General features: G+C 45.0%; 1 protein-coding gene across 1 annotated transcript in view; it reads right to left on the bottom strand.

Moving 5' to 3' along the window:
• The window catches only part of pamr1b (peptidase domain containing associated with muscle regeneration 1b), a 39,256-nt gene that overhangs the window by 17,579 nt on the left and 6,983 nt on the right, over positions 1-14,694 (bottom strand). The window contains exons 2-6 of the mRNA XM_048256145.1: positions 9,982-10,158; positions 8,625-8,750; positions 7,345-7,459; positions 3,681-3,898; positions 3,054-3,161 (exon numbers count right to left, since the gene is read on the bottom strand). Of these exons, the coding sequence (XP_048112102.1) occupies positions 3,054-3,161; positions 3,681-3,898; positions 7,345-7,459; positions 8,625-8,750; positions 9,982-10,158 (744 nt within the window). The remainder of the gene's footprint in view (positions 1-3,053; positions 3,162-3,680; positions 3,899-7,344; positions 7,460-8,624; positions 8,751-9,981; positions 10,159-14,694) is intronic.

The following is a 14,694-nucleotide window of genomic DNA, read 5'->3' as shown; positions in this document are numbered from 1 at the left end:
TTAAAGGGGTGGTTCAGGATTTTGGACATAGGACCTCATTTCCAAGTAAGCAAGTGTGATATTTATCAGTGGAGACCGTTTTCAACACGTTTCATCCAGTCGTTCTAATTGCAGAGTTTGCAGGTGCTAGGCTAGCGCAAGTCAACGGGATGTGCTAGCCTGCCACTAAAAACAGTCTTACCTACTCCAAAGGACACTCGAGGCAAATTCCAGACAATCGATGTAAATGTCTGTGTTGATAGAATAGTGTAAGAAATACAACTACCCTCGCATCGCGTTGCAATAGTTATACTTTGTTCCATGAAGTTGGTAGTAGTCATTTTGCATCTCAGCGGCGGACTGATATTACCAAGGCTACTACTAGGTATCCCCATTGGAGGCGCTTTTACTGTTTACTTTTTTGGCGCAGTACTACTAACTGGAGCAAGTATAATTCCGCCGCTGCTAAGACACTAGTCCCTCAAAATGTAATGCGATCGTTGAAATGCAAGGATAGAATAATGTTAGAAATAAAACAAAAATAAAATCAATACAGACATTTACATCGATAGTCTGGCGTTATAATTTATTTGCCTTGGGTGTACTTTTGGAGTGGGTAAGACTGTTTTTAGTGGCAGGCTAGCACATACCGTTGACTTGCGCTAGCCTAGCACCTGCGAACTCTGCAATTAGAAGGACTGGATGAAACGTGTTGAAAATGGTCTCCACTGATAAATATCACACTTGCTTACTTGGAAATGAGGTCCTATGTCCAAAATCCTGAACCACCCCTTTAATAAAGTGACCAGTCAGTGTACTGTATGTATCCCCACTACCTGTGCCATGGCCCATCCTCTCCTCTCTCTCCACTCCTGTATTCCCCTTATACTTCTCACTTTCCTGGCTAGTGTCTCATTGGACGTTTGAGCGTAATGTGGAAAAAGTCCTCCTGCCGGAGGTGCTAAAGGGAGGTATTTCACCTCTGCTCTCCTCCATGCTCCTCTGCTCTCTGATTGGCTCTTCAGCTGCAGCCCGGCTCCTTGCTGATGCACTTTAAGTGCTTCCTGAAGAAGGAATTTCAACCTGAGGCTGACTTTGGCTCAGGTCTAGGTTAGGTGAATTCCAAAACCAACTACTGTTTAAGCAATGTCCATTAGCTCTCCATTTGTTTTTATGGATAACTTGGAAAAGGTGTTTAAGTGTTTAAACATGGTCTCCTGAAGGGTGCCTGAGATTAAGACTCCATCTTCTCATCTCCAGTTGCCTAATCATGTTCAGAATGAGACTGGCTTTACAGAGTGAGATGTAAGACTAGGATAAAAGCAGGGTTCATCTCCTTGCCTTTCTCATTTGCTTGTTGTAGGCTTAATGGAGTTTAATGGAGTGTGTTTGCTATTTTTACGGCGAAATGTGTGTTTGGTTATCACCTCCAGCATGCACACACACACACCCCATCACACACACATAAACACACACAAACATATGTGTATTGCACACACTCTCTCTCTTTCTCTCTCTCTCTCTCTCTCTCTCTCACACACACACACACACATATGCACACATGCGTATACACATACACACCCTGCTACTGTCTACAGCGCATCTTCTGAAATGACCACATGTTTTCCAGCATCAGTGGAGATGTTTAAAGTTTAAAGCCCAGCCTGGCCTGCCTCCAGGGATCCTGTGAGTGTGCACACCGAGAGCAGTATGGAATTCCACTGCTCCCCGAGCCCACTTTATGGGCTCCAGCACCATGGAAAAGTTCTCTCTCTCTCTCTCTCTCTCTCTCTCTCTCTCTGTCTCTCTCTCTGTGTGTGTGTGTGTGTGTGTGTGTGTGTGTGTGTGTGTGTGTGACAGAAGGGGGTCGTTTCACCACATTCATAAACTCCTATTCAGCGATGGAAATGAGACCACCAGATAAAGGAAAGGAAAACACTGAGAAAAACAGAGAGAAGGAGAGGCAGAAAGTGAGGAGATATGGAGGGAGAGAGAGAATGAGGTAGAGAGAGAGAATTTTGGCTTGTCTGTTTTCCTGTGAGGGTGCTGTGAGGAGAGGCTAGGTACAGAAATACACAACTCTGTCCAGACCTAGAAAAAGTAGTACTGTACAGACATGCCAGCTAAAAAGGTAATAGCCCAAAGCCATCCAGGTTGTGTGTGTGTGTGTGTGTGTGTGTGTGTGTGTGTGTGTGTGTGTGTGTGTGTGTGTGTGTGTGTCTGTGTGTGTGTGTGTGTGTGTGTGTGTGTGTGTGTGTGAGTGAGTGCATAGATGTAATGGTTTTTGGCTTCATCTGTATGTCTGTGGCAGGTAACCACTTCCAGACCGTGTGTGTGTGTGTGTGTGTGTGTGTGTGTGTGTGTGTGTGTGTGTGTGTGTGTGTGTGTGTGTGTGTGTGTGTGTGTGTGTGTGTGTGTGTGTGTGTGTGTGTGTGTGTGTGTGTGTGTGTGTGTGTGTGTGTGTGAGTGAGTGCATAGATGTAATGGCTTGGCTTCATCTGTATGTCTGTGGCAGGTAACCACTTCCAGACCGTGTGCCAAGTACAAAGCACACACACACACACACACTCATCAGTCCACTGCTGCTTTTCCACTGGCATCGGACTCTTCTCTCCCCCCTCGGTCCCTGGGCACAAATAACTCACCAGCAGAAGCAGCAGCACGATCAGTGGCAGCAAGAACACACAACCACTGATCTCACCCTCTACACCGCAGCTCCGGACTCCCATAAGCCCTCTGGGAAAGGCTGCTCAGACGCCTGCCCACCTCATGGTTGTTGGTCAGGTTGTTATTGGTTGCTGTGCGTGTGTGCGTGTATGAGTGTGTGTGCGTATGTGTGTATGAAAAAGTGTGTGTGTGTGTGTGTATGCATGTGTAGTGTGTGTGTGTGTGTACTAGTGTGTGTGTGTTTGTAAGTGTGCGTGTATAGTGTGTGTGTGTGTACTAGTGTGTGTGTGTGAGTGTGTGTGTGTGTGTGTGTGTGTGTGTGTGGTATGTGTGTGTGTGTGTGTGTGTGTGCGCGTGCACATGTGTGTGTGTGTGTGTGGATGAGATGGTATGGCTTGGGTACTCACCATGCTCACACCTCTTGCCAGTGTAGCCGGCCAAACAGGCGCAGTGGTAGGAGAGGGAGGAGTCCAGAACACAGGTGCCGTCATGAAGACATGGTGAGGAACTGCAGGCTGGAGGATTTAGTGGAACACACACAAACATACCGATGAAGCCAAGCCATTACATCTTTGCACTCTCACACACACACACACACACACACACACACACACACACTTCTTTGAGAATGGCACACAATACATACAATAAATGCTTAAAGAAGCCTCTTCTTATGTGTCTTAGGTTACACAAATGCAAGGAATACATATTTAATGTAAACATAGTACATTTACATATGGTGCCATACTGTGAATGTATCTATTTTATAAATTGCATTGTATACTGTACTACTGTATATTGTTAAATATGTAGACCTGTAGGCCCCAGCCGTGGCGCGGCTGGCTGGGGCGCCTGCACTGTGCGCCGGTGGCCCGGGTTCGATTCCCGCCCCGTGGTCCTTTCCAGAATCCACCCCGACTCTCTCTCCCACTCACTTCCTGTTAATCTCCACTATCCTATCTAATTAAAGGCATAAAAAGCCCAAAAATTATACTTAAAAAAAAAAAAAAAAAAAAATATGTACACCTGTATACCTGAGCTCTCCTGGAAAGTAGCGAAGAAGCCGTCAAAGTTTTTGTAACCGTCGGAGACAAACAGGATGTGCAGGGTGTTTCCTGAGCTTAGAATTGGAGGAGGCCTGTCGTTCCCACAGTACCGACCAATCACGCGAGAGTTAATGCTGTCCCCGTCTCGCACCTCCACGTAGTCATAGCGACAGCTGTGGTCAAACTCCAGACTGAGCATCATGAACCTATCATCCACAAAGAGTGAGAGAATTAAAGACAGAGATAGAGAAGGAGAGAGGGAGAGAGGGAAAAAGGAATGGTAGGGCAAGCAATGAAGTTAGATGATGACGGCAGAATTTGATAATAGATTTCATTTGACCCCAGTTACGTAACTAACTAGGGAATTGACTTCCAGTCATTCATCATGGCTTCATCTACTCAGCCTTGTACACTTCCTCACCATCTTTAGCTCATCTACTTCAAACGAGCCGCCACGGCAAACACTTACACAGGCCACACCACATCACACTCATGGCAGACTACTTCCATTTCCCAGCAATCTCACTCTATAAACACATCTCGGATTTCTCAGTTGGCATCGCGAGTCAGGACAGGTTGTTTTTGGCGCTACTGGTCCATTGGGGAAAAGAAAAGTAGAGAAGAGGGGGATGAAGAGAGGACAGGAAGAAGAGGAAAAGAGGAAGAAGTTATTGAGGTTATTGGCCCGCTCGCTGCCAAGTCATTTGTCTTCCTCTTCCATGGCACAGACTGGCGCGAACAGAACCTCCATCGGAGCTAGCAAGCGGGCTAATGACAGTGATGGGGAGACTCTCACTCTCTCCATCAATCAACGAGCTAAAAAGTGGGTGTGAATTGTTCCTTTCATTACCTCCATCTTGGGAACCCAGCGGTGAATGTTTCATGAATGATAATCATCCCCCATTTCACCTGCGCTGTTATAATTAACTCCTATATTATGGAGTCAGTCTTCCTCACGCCACTCTGCTTCTCAGCATGCGGAGCATCCCTGTTCCTGGACCTCCTCCTCATTTACGCATGTTTGGCATCTGAGATCACGAGCCCACATCCAGCGGCAGCAGGGGGAATAACAAAGAAATTCCAAAGCGGGAATTCATTATGGAATGGCACCTAATGGTACAGTTTCCCACAAGCTCTGATGAACAGTTTTAGGTGTGACATAACTGTCAGTGACGACCACTGGCTGTGTACCAGTCTAAGCTGTTCATTTTAAAGAGGAGAGATTGCTGGAGGGGAAGATGTGTTGGCGAATTGTAAGCAGATGCCGACATACATGACGACGTACATGACACACACACTCATTGAACAATCCTGATCTAATCACCTTCTTAGGGGCCAAGCAGCTTGAGGCAACTGTTTAAATTAAACAGTTACATTTAAAATATACTGTTTAAATCTAAACTTTCATGCCTTCCATATGTTTGAGATAAACAACATAATTCAATCCTCCTCATGGACAAAATAAAATATTTACTTCATTTAACGTCAGGCAGTTGCAGTGTCGGGATGCATTAACAACCCACTAAATCAACCTGAACTGCTTCAACCCTGATGTCACAGAACCATATCGCGTCAATGGCCATCTCAACTCAATCGGGTGTGGACTAAATTCAACATGATGTTCACACATTGATGTATGGGAGAATGTATTGAGAGATTTGGACATGAATTCAGACATACACTGACATGTTGTTGAGTTATTTTTGAGGCCAGAGTGTATGTAGGCTACAGCTATGTTTATGGTCTAACAGTAGAACTAATGAAGGTCATTCCTGAGGTGTGGAGGTGGAGGTGACACTGCACTTGAAGGTAAGAGAGGGACAAGTAAGATCTTTACGAAGCCGAGACAGTGAGTAACACATAGAAGCTCATAATAACGTTTAGGAGGTAGAGAAGGTTCCAGTGATTTTAGCTCTGGATGTCACATTCCTGGCAGCAGCTGAGGTGAACACTTAAAAAGTTATACTGTATCAAATGTAAAGGATACAGTAGATGTCAGACGCCTGCCTGTTGATATAGTGCATTCCCTTGTGGGAAAGAGCATGCAGCTGTGAATGGACCGCTCTATAGTTGGAAGAGTGCATGGAGTCTTTGAAGCTATATGAGGAGGGTGGGTTTGCTTTTGGATCGGTTCCACTCGCGTGAACTGGGTTTGGGCGTGTAGGGTAGGGTGTGTGTTCAGGTGCTTTGTTCGGTGTACTGTGACTGTATGTGGGTGGTACCTAAAGCCTAAAACTTAAAACGGGATAAATATAGCCAATCATCTTGTCATTAATCTCTGCCACCCCCCCCCCCACTCCCCTCTCTCTCTCTGTGGGTTTGGTTGGGAGAGCCTGGCTGGGTGTAATAGGGCCGTGTGGGTTGGATGGAGTGGAGTGGTTGTGGGTTGCTATTTGTGGGTGTGAGTTGATTTGAGTGAGTAAGCGTGAGGGTGTGTATTTTGAGATTGTGCAGGGATGGAGGGTGGGGTAGGGCCTAGGGGGTGATGTTGAAAGAAAGTATGTGTGTGTGTGTGTCTATGAGGGTACAGCTCAGATGAGACATTGAGTACGGTTAGGCATTACAGCATTCACAAATGCAAGCCAGAGGTCTTAAACGTGTAAATCTGATGCCAGTTAGTCCCCATAGGAGCATGCCAAAACCCATAACTTTCCATTAGCTCCGTGAATAAGGGGCCATAGCTAAAAAGGGCCCTTGTTATATTTATGGTCTCCATGGCGTGCTTGCCGTAAAATATCGAAGAAAGCGAGACAATTTATGGGGCAATTAATGACTTTGTGTTATAGTTAGTCCATGCCATTGTACTGTACACGAAAGCCTGCTTGGATGGCACTGAAGCTTTTATGCAGTGCAGGAGGGTGGATTTTCTATACAGTGTGAGTTGCTCTTTGACTGAAGCATTTGGCTTGGCATGTCAGTGGTTTTGAAATTACCCATATGTTCATAGGGAAATTGTTATAATTATTATCACGCAACTATTTATCCCAAGGCACATTATCTATACAGTAACCACTAATTAAATTCTGCTCTGCATTTACACACACACACACACACACAAAAAGCCGCTCCATAATAGTTTAATTGGCAATATGGGTTGGGAAGGAGTCCTTTGTTGGAAATTGGGCAGAGACTTTACCCGGAGTTCTGCTTTGGATTTCAATCTGAGGCCTGGAACATCATCGATCCAATTAGATGGAACTATGGAACTTGTCACCCAAAATTAAGACTAATGTGCTTTGATGGATGCTGCCCAAAGTGGGCTAACCAGGTGCAAATCGTTTTTCTTTCAAGCCGCAGAGGGAGTATCACAACAGACCCTTTGACAGTGAGCAGCCTTCTTCTGAGCTAATACAATATCTGTAGCAGACTTAATAAACCCAATTGATAATAGTCATCAACTGAACAATAACACCACTCAGTACAGTATAACCTCAAAAAAGGCTTTGGTCGTCATCAGACAACTTCAAAACAATTAGGGACATTACAAATCATCTTATAAATGCAAATTATGATTTTGTGACCATGGACACAATAACGCCAGTCAGTAAATATTTGGGCACCGGGACTCACGGGGTAAAGGTGCCTAAGTACTGAGTGGTTAGGCTGTGGTGGCAACGTGTGGTGTGGTGTGAGATGACGCCTCAGTGCCCACCTGAACTCGATGGCGAAAGGCCGATCAACCTGTAGCGTCCACTCACAGCGGGCGTTGTTGGGGTAGGCCTCCAGCACGATGTGGCCTTGTCGTTTCTTCAGCACACCACCACACTCTAACAGCAGAGATACACAACACACACATTCACTCCACAGCACACTCAAAGGAGAGATCAAACGTTTACATCAAGACATCATAAGTAGGTTAAGACATCCTAAGTAGGTTAAGTGCCTAAAGGTCATGCCTATATACACTCTTAAAATGAATGTGTTGGAAACAACACAACTTGCTTTGTTTTTAACACATCTCTGTGTCCAGATAGGGACAACACATTAATTTAAGAGTGTACCCAGCCGATGCCCTAGATTTTTAGCCTGGGTGCCAGTCGAACTTAGCCCCGCCCACAACATTTGAGGTTGGGAATCTGAGTATGACCCGTCAGGCTACTAGAATGTCTGAATTTGCATATAGTGAACAATGAGCTGATACAACAGTTTACGAGATTTGCTCATAGTCGCAAAACAGGTATATGCATTAAACGTGTTGATGCTGGGAATTGTTAGCCTCCAGCTGTTTTCTATTAATATAGTCGTGCAGACAGACATGCTTGGAGTGTGTTCTTGTAGGTTAGGGGATTAGATTGTGATCGTCTGAGCTTCCCTGGCTTCCCTATAGTCATCTTACAAATTGTTGTTTTGAAACAAGTATTTCTAACTGATATAGAGATAAACAGAGTGCTATAGAAGTCTTTGAACACACAGTCTGTCTTTTTATCTTGGTTAGCATTGTTCTTACATGTTTTCTATGCGTCACACAGAATAGATTCCCCATGGCTGTTTTGGTCTGATTTATTGCCACATATGTATGGACTTGGCATATACAGTAGTTTGGATATGAAGATATACTACTCCATGCACTTTTTGTTCTAATACTGACATAACACATGCCCCATCTGTGCCATTCGTGAGCAATACAAATTGAATTGGCTCTGCCAGCCTAATTGCAGTATGAAGGTGATGACACATAAGGCAACTCTGGCGAGATAAGTTACCTGGCAATAACATCACAGGCTCATAATGTTCTGTTCTAATGTTCGATGACCATGGCAGGTTGCCAACTGATGATTTAAGATCTCTACATTAAAATGTGCTGGCTAATAAAAGTGCCCAAAAAGCATTGGTCAGTGACAATTGCCCAGCAACATTGCCCTGTGTATTCGTCGGTGTTATTTACAATGGCCGTATCACCATGGCTCCTAAAGGGAAAAGCCCAGAACTCACTCAGGCAGTCTCCACCCGACCACCCAGGCCGGCACTCGGAACAGTATTTCCCCCGGATAAAGAAGTCATCTCTGGGTCCCCACGTTCCATTGTAGCACCGCTTACAGTTCTCGAAAATGCTGCAGCCTAGAGAGGGAGAGAAAGAGAGAGAGAGAGAGAGGGAGAGAGAGAGAGAGAAGAAGAAGGCAGATAGAGAGACAATAAGAAAGCAAGGCAGAGACAGAGTGTGTGTGAGAGAGAGAAAGATAAAGAGAGAGAGAGAGAGAGAGAGAGAGAGAGAGAGAGAGAGAAGAAGGCAGATAGAGAGACAATAAGAAAGCAAGGCAGAGACAGAGTGTGTGTGAGAGAGAGAAAGATAAAGAGAGAGAGAGAGAGAGAGAGAGAGAGAGGCCTAAACTGGGAGAATGATATATGAAGTCTGAAGTCCAGCAGAATTGCCCTGCTCACAGCAGCCCTGTGAATGTGAACTGCTAAAGTCATCAGAAGAGCCTTCAGGAAACAGACCTAAATTATGTATGCACTGAGACAGGCATGTTGTCCAAATCATTGGTGGCATAGCATAGCGGGCCGGGCCTATTCACGCTGATCCCTCAGTGGAACCTAAATGTCAACATCTCAGAGTTTGGGCCAGGGGTGTGGAGACAGACAGACACACAGTGCATGAGAACCTGCAGATTTATGAGGGGAGATTTTTAGAGTACTCGCTGCGAAGACACTTCTTCAGGTATGCATTTGATTATGAACATCTGTTTTTTTGTAATGCCAAAAACACATTAAGATGTGTGTGTGTGTGTGTGTGTGTGTGTGTGTGTGTGTGTGTGTGTGTGTGTGTGTGTGTGTGTGTGTGTGTGTGTGTGTGTGTGTGTGTGTGTGTGTGTGTGTGTGTGTGTGTGTATGTGTGCGTGTGTAATTTCATTTAGTTTTTTGGGTTGTGAGGACTGTTTCGTGTCCAGTTGGTTTAAGGAAAGAGAGAGGTGTGTATGCAAGATCTCGTGTAAACTTTGACAAGATGGGCTATACGTTTCCAGCTGTGTTTTCTTACTCCTGTTCTCATAAAAAACACAATACACAGGAAGAGAACCGCAATTACTGCTTTAAATGACTCACAAACAATCTACAATTGAGGACTTATCAAGATTCCTTTCTCTTACAAACAAACAAAACAAACAAGACAAACAAGACAAACAAGAGCACAACCATTGCAATTAGGGCACCGAAAAAACAACTGATGGCCTGTAGAAATTTCACAGCCTGTTTGTGTGAAATTGACAAACAGAGAGAAAGAGAGAGAGAGAGAGAGAGAGAGAGAGAGAGAGAGAGAGTGTGTGTGTGTGTGTGTGTGTGTGTGTGTGTTTACCTGGGTGTATAATGCAGGGATCACACTCGTTGAGGGCGTTGCGGCAGCAGGGCACTGCATAGCCCACTGGCGTCCCCTGTAAGGGGCATTTGCAGCGGATCAGCTCGTACTCACAGCAGCCACGGCACATGGCACTCCACTCCGGCCCCGGACACTGTGGGTATAGCCACCTGTAGTCTGAGTCACACACACACACACACACACACACACACACACACACACACACACACACACACACAGAGAGAGAGAGAGAGAGAGAGAGAGAGATGCATCACTGAAGTCAAGCACAGAAACCAATCCAAGTTCCATAAATCATCATTATTTAATCCATTAAGTGTTTAGACATGTCAGGAGAGGTATCCACTGGCAAACCAAACTGAACCCACTTGAGGAAGCCCACTAAAACAATGGCGCAAGTTCTATAGCCTGCTGTACTGTTCACAACACAAAGGTGTTTCAATCCACTCGCATGCTTTTTTGTCACTCTGTCAGCATTGTGCCTGACCTACTTGATAATTGCTTACCACAGGAATGTGTTTTAATGAGGGTGGTAAGGATGACATTGTTTCTTTCATTCCAGGCTATTCCAACACCTTATCAAATGAGTGTTCAAACTGCTTGTGCAGACACAAACAAAACAGCCATTTTGATTTAGAAATGCACTTAAGGTGAAAACAAAGCCAGAACCCCAGCAACCATCAGCGTCACACTGCACCACAGAGAGTTTGTCAAGAGTTTGTTTTCAGATGGTTTCCTTGGCCAAGTATGGTGGGGATAAGTGCCTACCACTTTTTGCCATGACTCATTTTGTCCCCACCATTTTTGACAACTGAAAATAAATAGAAACGCCTCCTCAATGTGCTTAATTGCCATGTAGCCTGTTAATCAGATTAACGCACAAAAATAAAGTTGTGCATCACGTTAGTGTGGTACTGTTGCAATGTAGCTATTCTCTGATGACCAGAAGCAGTTAGGTTATGTTTGCCATACATATAAAAATGCTTTTCTATCAGATGCCAGTGAAGTGCCCAGGGTTTATTTTTTGGTGCTATCATAACATTCTAAATCAATTGTATGCACCATATTGCTATGTAGCATAGTAATGTTATACACAATTTGAAAGCTTTGACTCTTGGGAATCCAAAAATGACAACTTTTTTCATGTACATTCTGTATAGTGCTTTGCATTTTCAGATGAATCTTATTATGTCTGAATTAAATTGGATCCAAAATGCCAATAGATAGATAGATAGATAGATAGATAGATAGATAGATAGATAGATAGATTATCATACACACTCTTGGCTCTGTAAATGACAAATGAACAGAGTGGCTCAGCTTGAACCATACCTACTTCCAACCAAACATGCAGCTGCTTCAACACCATGGACAGGATGGGTGTAATATGATTGGCTGTCGAGCTCAAATATCAACAACTTTGCAGCAGAATCGCAGACTGCATCTTTACAAACTAAACATCTCAAGAACAGTCAGATGCACTCGAGCAATGTGCAAAGCGTGCGAGTAAGGATGACTACATGCGTTTTAGGAACTTTCAAACAGGGCATTTCTCCCTTAGTAAGAGAAGACTTGCCCCCCCCCCCCACTGCTGTATCCTCACATAACCTAGTGTGTGTGTGTGTGTATGTGTGTGTGTGTGTGTGTGTGTGTGTGTGTGTGTGTGTGTGTGTGTGTGTGTGTGTGTGTGTGTGTGTGTGTGTGCGTGCGTGTGTCTGTGTGTGTGCATGTGTGTGTCATTCTCGTCTGCTCTTTGATGCACAGTAGCTCTGGCCTTGGCAGTGTGGAGTGACGGGCTCCAGACAGGCTGTGTGCTGCCAGCTCCTGCTGTAAACATCCTCTGGTCTGACCTTCTCACCAGAAAACTGCTGACACAGAACTAGTCTGGTAAAAATCCTGTTAAACAAACACCTCTAACTAGACCAAACTCAATGCAAAGCAGATTGTTTCCTACTGTTTCCTACTGTCAGGCAAGACTCATTAAACCAAGTTTCTTTAACCACACCACTCTACACTTCGAAACCTATTCAAACCAAAATGAATGGTAAAATTTATTAGAAACAAATGTTTAGTGCCAAATGTTTTAAAGTTAACAAGCCTTTTTCAGTGTCCCTCGCGTCCCCTACTGTGACTGATGCTTTCTGCTCTTGAGTGGCTCTTCAGATGAAGTATATTTATTGTACTCATCTCTGGTTACCTAAGAGAGTAGGAGCAGAGGAACCTGGGGCAGATAATTAATCTTGCAGACATGTTAAATAGTGGAGACTTGGGGGAGACAGTCAGACAGTCAGAACAAGACGAAAAGGAGACTTGTCGTTAAGCGAGATGGCCCTGTGATTTGAGTCACTGGGGCGGCTGTGGAATCGATCGCGATCAGAGTGAGGAGTGAGTATCCATTCCCTGGCATGGCTCCGTGGCGGAATGTACGTCTCTGGCTAATCGTTCAATTTGCCCTGTCCCGCCCAATGCTCCTTTCCAATTAAAACGAAAATCGCTTTCCTCTCTCTCTCACACACATTCTCTACCTTTCTCCCTCTTGTGCGCAGAGAATAAGCAGAAACCAATGAGTGCTGTAAAACCCCATGTCTTAACTGACCAAAACCACATGAAACCATGCGGCTTGACCCGCTGTTTGATGTACCCTGCTGGGGCTTTGCTGTGGTGATTGCCTGCAACAGTGTAGCTGGGTGGATGAAATGAACAGTGGTGAGTTCTGGGCAGACTGGGTGTTGGTGTGGAAGTGGAGGTCTGTGTGTGGTGATGTGGTGTGGTGTTCTGTGGAGAACATAGGGTGTGGTTTCAGTGCTTATTGCAAACTTATTCAGAAGATTCAGAAGATTCATTTATGATTCCCCTCACAGACATAAATTAATCTTTATAACATAAATATTTGTGTAACTTCACCCAGAGTTAAACCACAGGATTCGTTGTTGAGATGTAATGGTATTGAGAAGACTATGCTACCCACAGTGGCCAAGGAGACTGTTTTCTGATGGGTTGTAAAATATGGGGCTGTGCGTTCTTCAGCAGAGGAACCTGGGCCCATGCCAGGGCAACTAAGAGAAATGGCGGGCAGTGCAGTGGAACAGAAACAAACAGCTCTTATTTTCCCCTGGTGCCACACGCTGCTGGGTGGGGGAGTGGGGCCTGGGCTGGCCATCTGTGGTGAGATCTGGACAGAGAAGGTGTAGCTGTGGTCTGTTGGTTGTTGTTGCACAGTGATGTGATGCACTATGGAAAGAGTTGCTGGTAGGGAGTGCTTTGAGATCCTGGTGTGATTGGGTAGATATATGCAGTGTATGTGTATGTGTGTGTGTGTGTGTGTGTGTGTGTGTGTGTGTGTGTGTGTGTGTGTGTGTGTGTGTGTGAGGAGGCTAGGTGCAGTTTGGAGGACATGGTGGAGTGGGTTGGGTGGTTGGCTGCAGAGAACTGAGAGCTGAGAAAGGGTGTGTATGTCTGTGGCTGGTTTGAGAGCCATGTTTGCTTCATACCTCTGGACTTTTACTTCATCTGAGAGGAGTTTGATTGGAGTTTGGTTTTAAGCCAGAAGCCAGCGCTTAGGGCCTTGGTGCTGAGAGCAGCACTTTGGCCAGGCGTTTGGGGACCTAAAGGTGAATACGAACCTTGGAACCTCGAGCACGTGATTTCGCCGGAGAACGCTTGTGCAGATGTGCTGGAATGCCGGGAGATATGCCCACTGCAGGGCTCCAAGATTCCACTTGGCCCCTACGCCGACCCATAATGAGATGACAGATTTCTTTGCGCTCCACCATAGCCTGCTGTTCTCCTTAGGGCGCTTACGTTTGGACAACGTTTCCAGGAGACTGAGGCATAGCAGGTGAAACTGCTTTATAAGAAACAACAGCACTGAGTTGGCAGTTACATAAACTGAAGCCAAATGCAACGCGAGGACAGATAGGGCTGTATGCAAGGGGAGGATGCAGATTTCATTTCCCTGGAATTACTTAAATTGCTTTGTCAACATACTTCATAATTTACAATTGTATCTTATTTGCTTTGGCTGAGAGTCTGCAAAAATGAGCTATCGTATCATAGCATTGACCCTAGTGCTGTCAGATGCAGATGCACGTCAAGTCTAAAAGGCTTTTACTAGTCTCGGTGGAGGAGTCCTACATAGGGTATCTGCTAAAACACTCGCACAAATAAACTCAAGAGGAGTTTGTTTAGGCCACTAAGAGTTTTTTTGGCTCAGTGTGTCAAAGTTTAAGTTAAGTCTTAGTCCAGCACCACCCTCTGTTTTGGAGATCGTTTATCACACGTGCTGATGACGTGCAGACCTTGTCATTTTGAGTCACTGCCATTAACCGCATTGTCAGGATACAGTACCGTACTCAGGGATTTACACTGGGGACCCAATTGCTCCACTGTTTCCAACCAGCTGCGCTGTGAAACTTCTCAGTTCTCGCTACCTCACTCATCCACTGTCCGTCATCAATACATAACTTACAGGACATGTCATATGCATTGCCTAATGCTGCAAACCACATTAGTCATGTTCATCTTGTTATTCCTGCTGTGCTAATGATGTGGGAGACTTCAGCTGTTTCTTTCTGGAACATTTTTTTTTTAAGTCGGTTTCCAAAACTCCAGGGAGCCACAAAAATCTCACAGAGGCTTACATTTACATCAGATAAGTAAGTGTTTGTTTAGGTTAAAGAGTGCGTTTTAGCAAAC

Source organism: Alosa alosa, chromosome 11, assembly GCF_017589495.1.
Source record: "Alosa alosa isolate M-15738 ecotype Scorff River chromosome 11, AALO_Geno_1.1, whole genome shotgun sequence".
NCBI classification, from domain to species: Eukaryota; Metazoa; Chordata; class Actinopteri; order Clupeiformes; family Clupeidae; genus Alosa; species Alosa alosa.
Note: the sequence above shows the minus strand (reverse complement) of the source record. Positions and strands in the feature narration are given on the sequence as shown.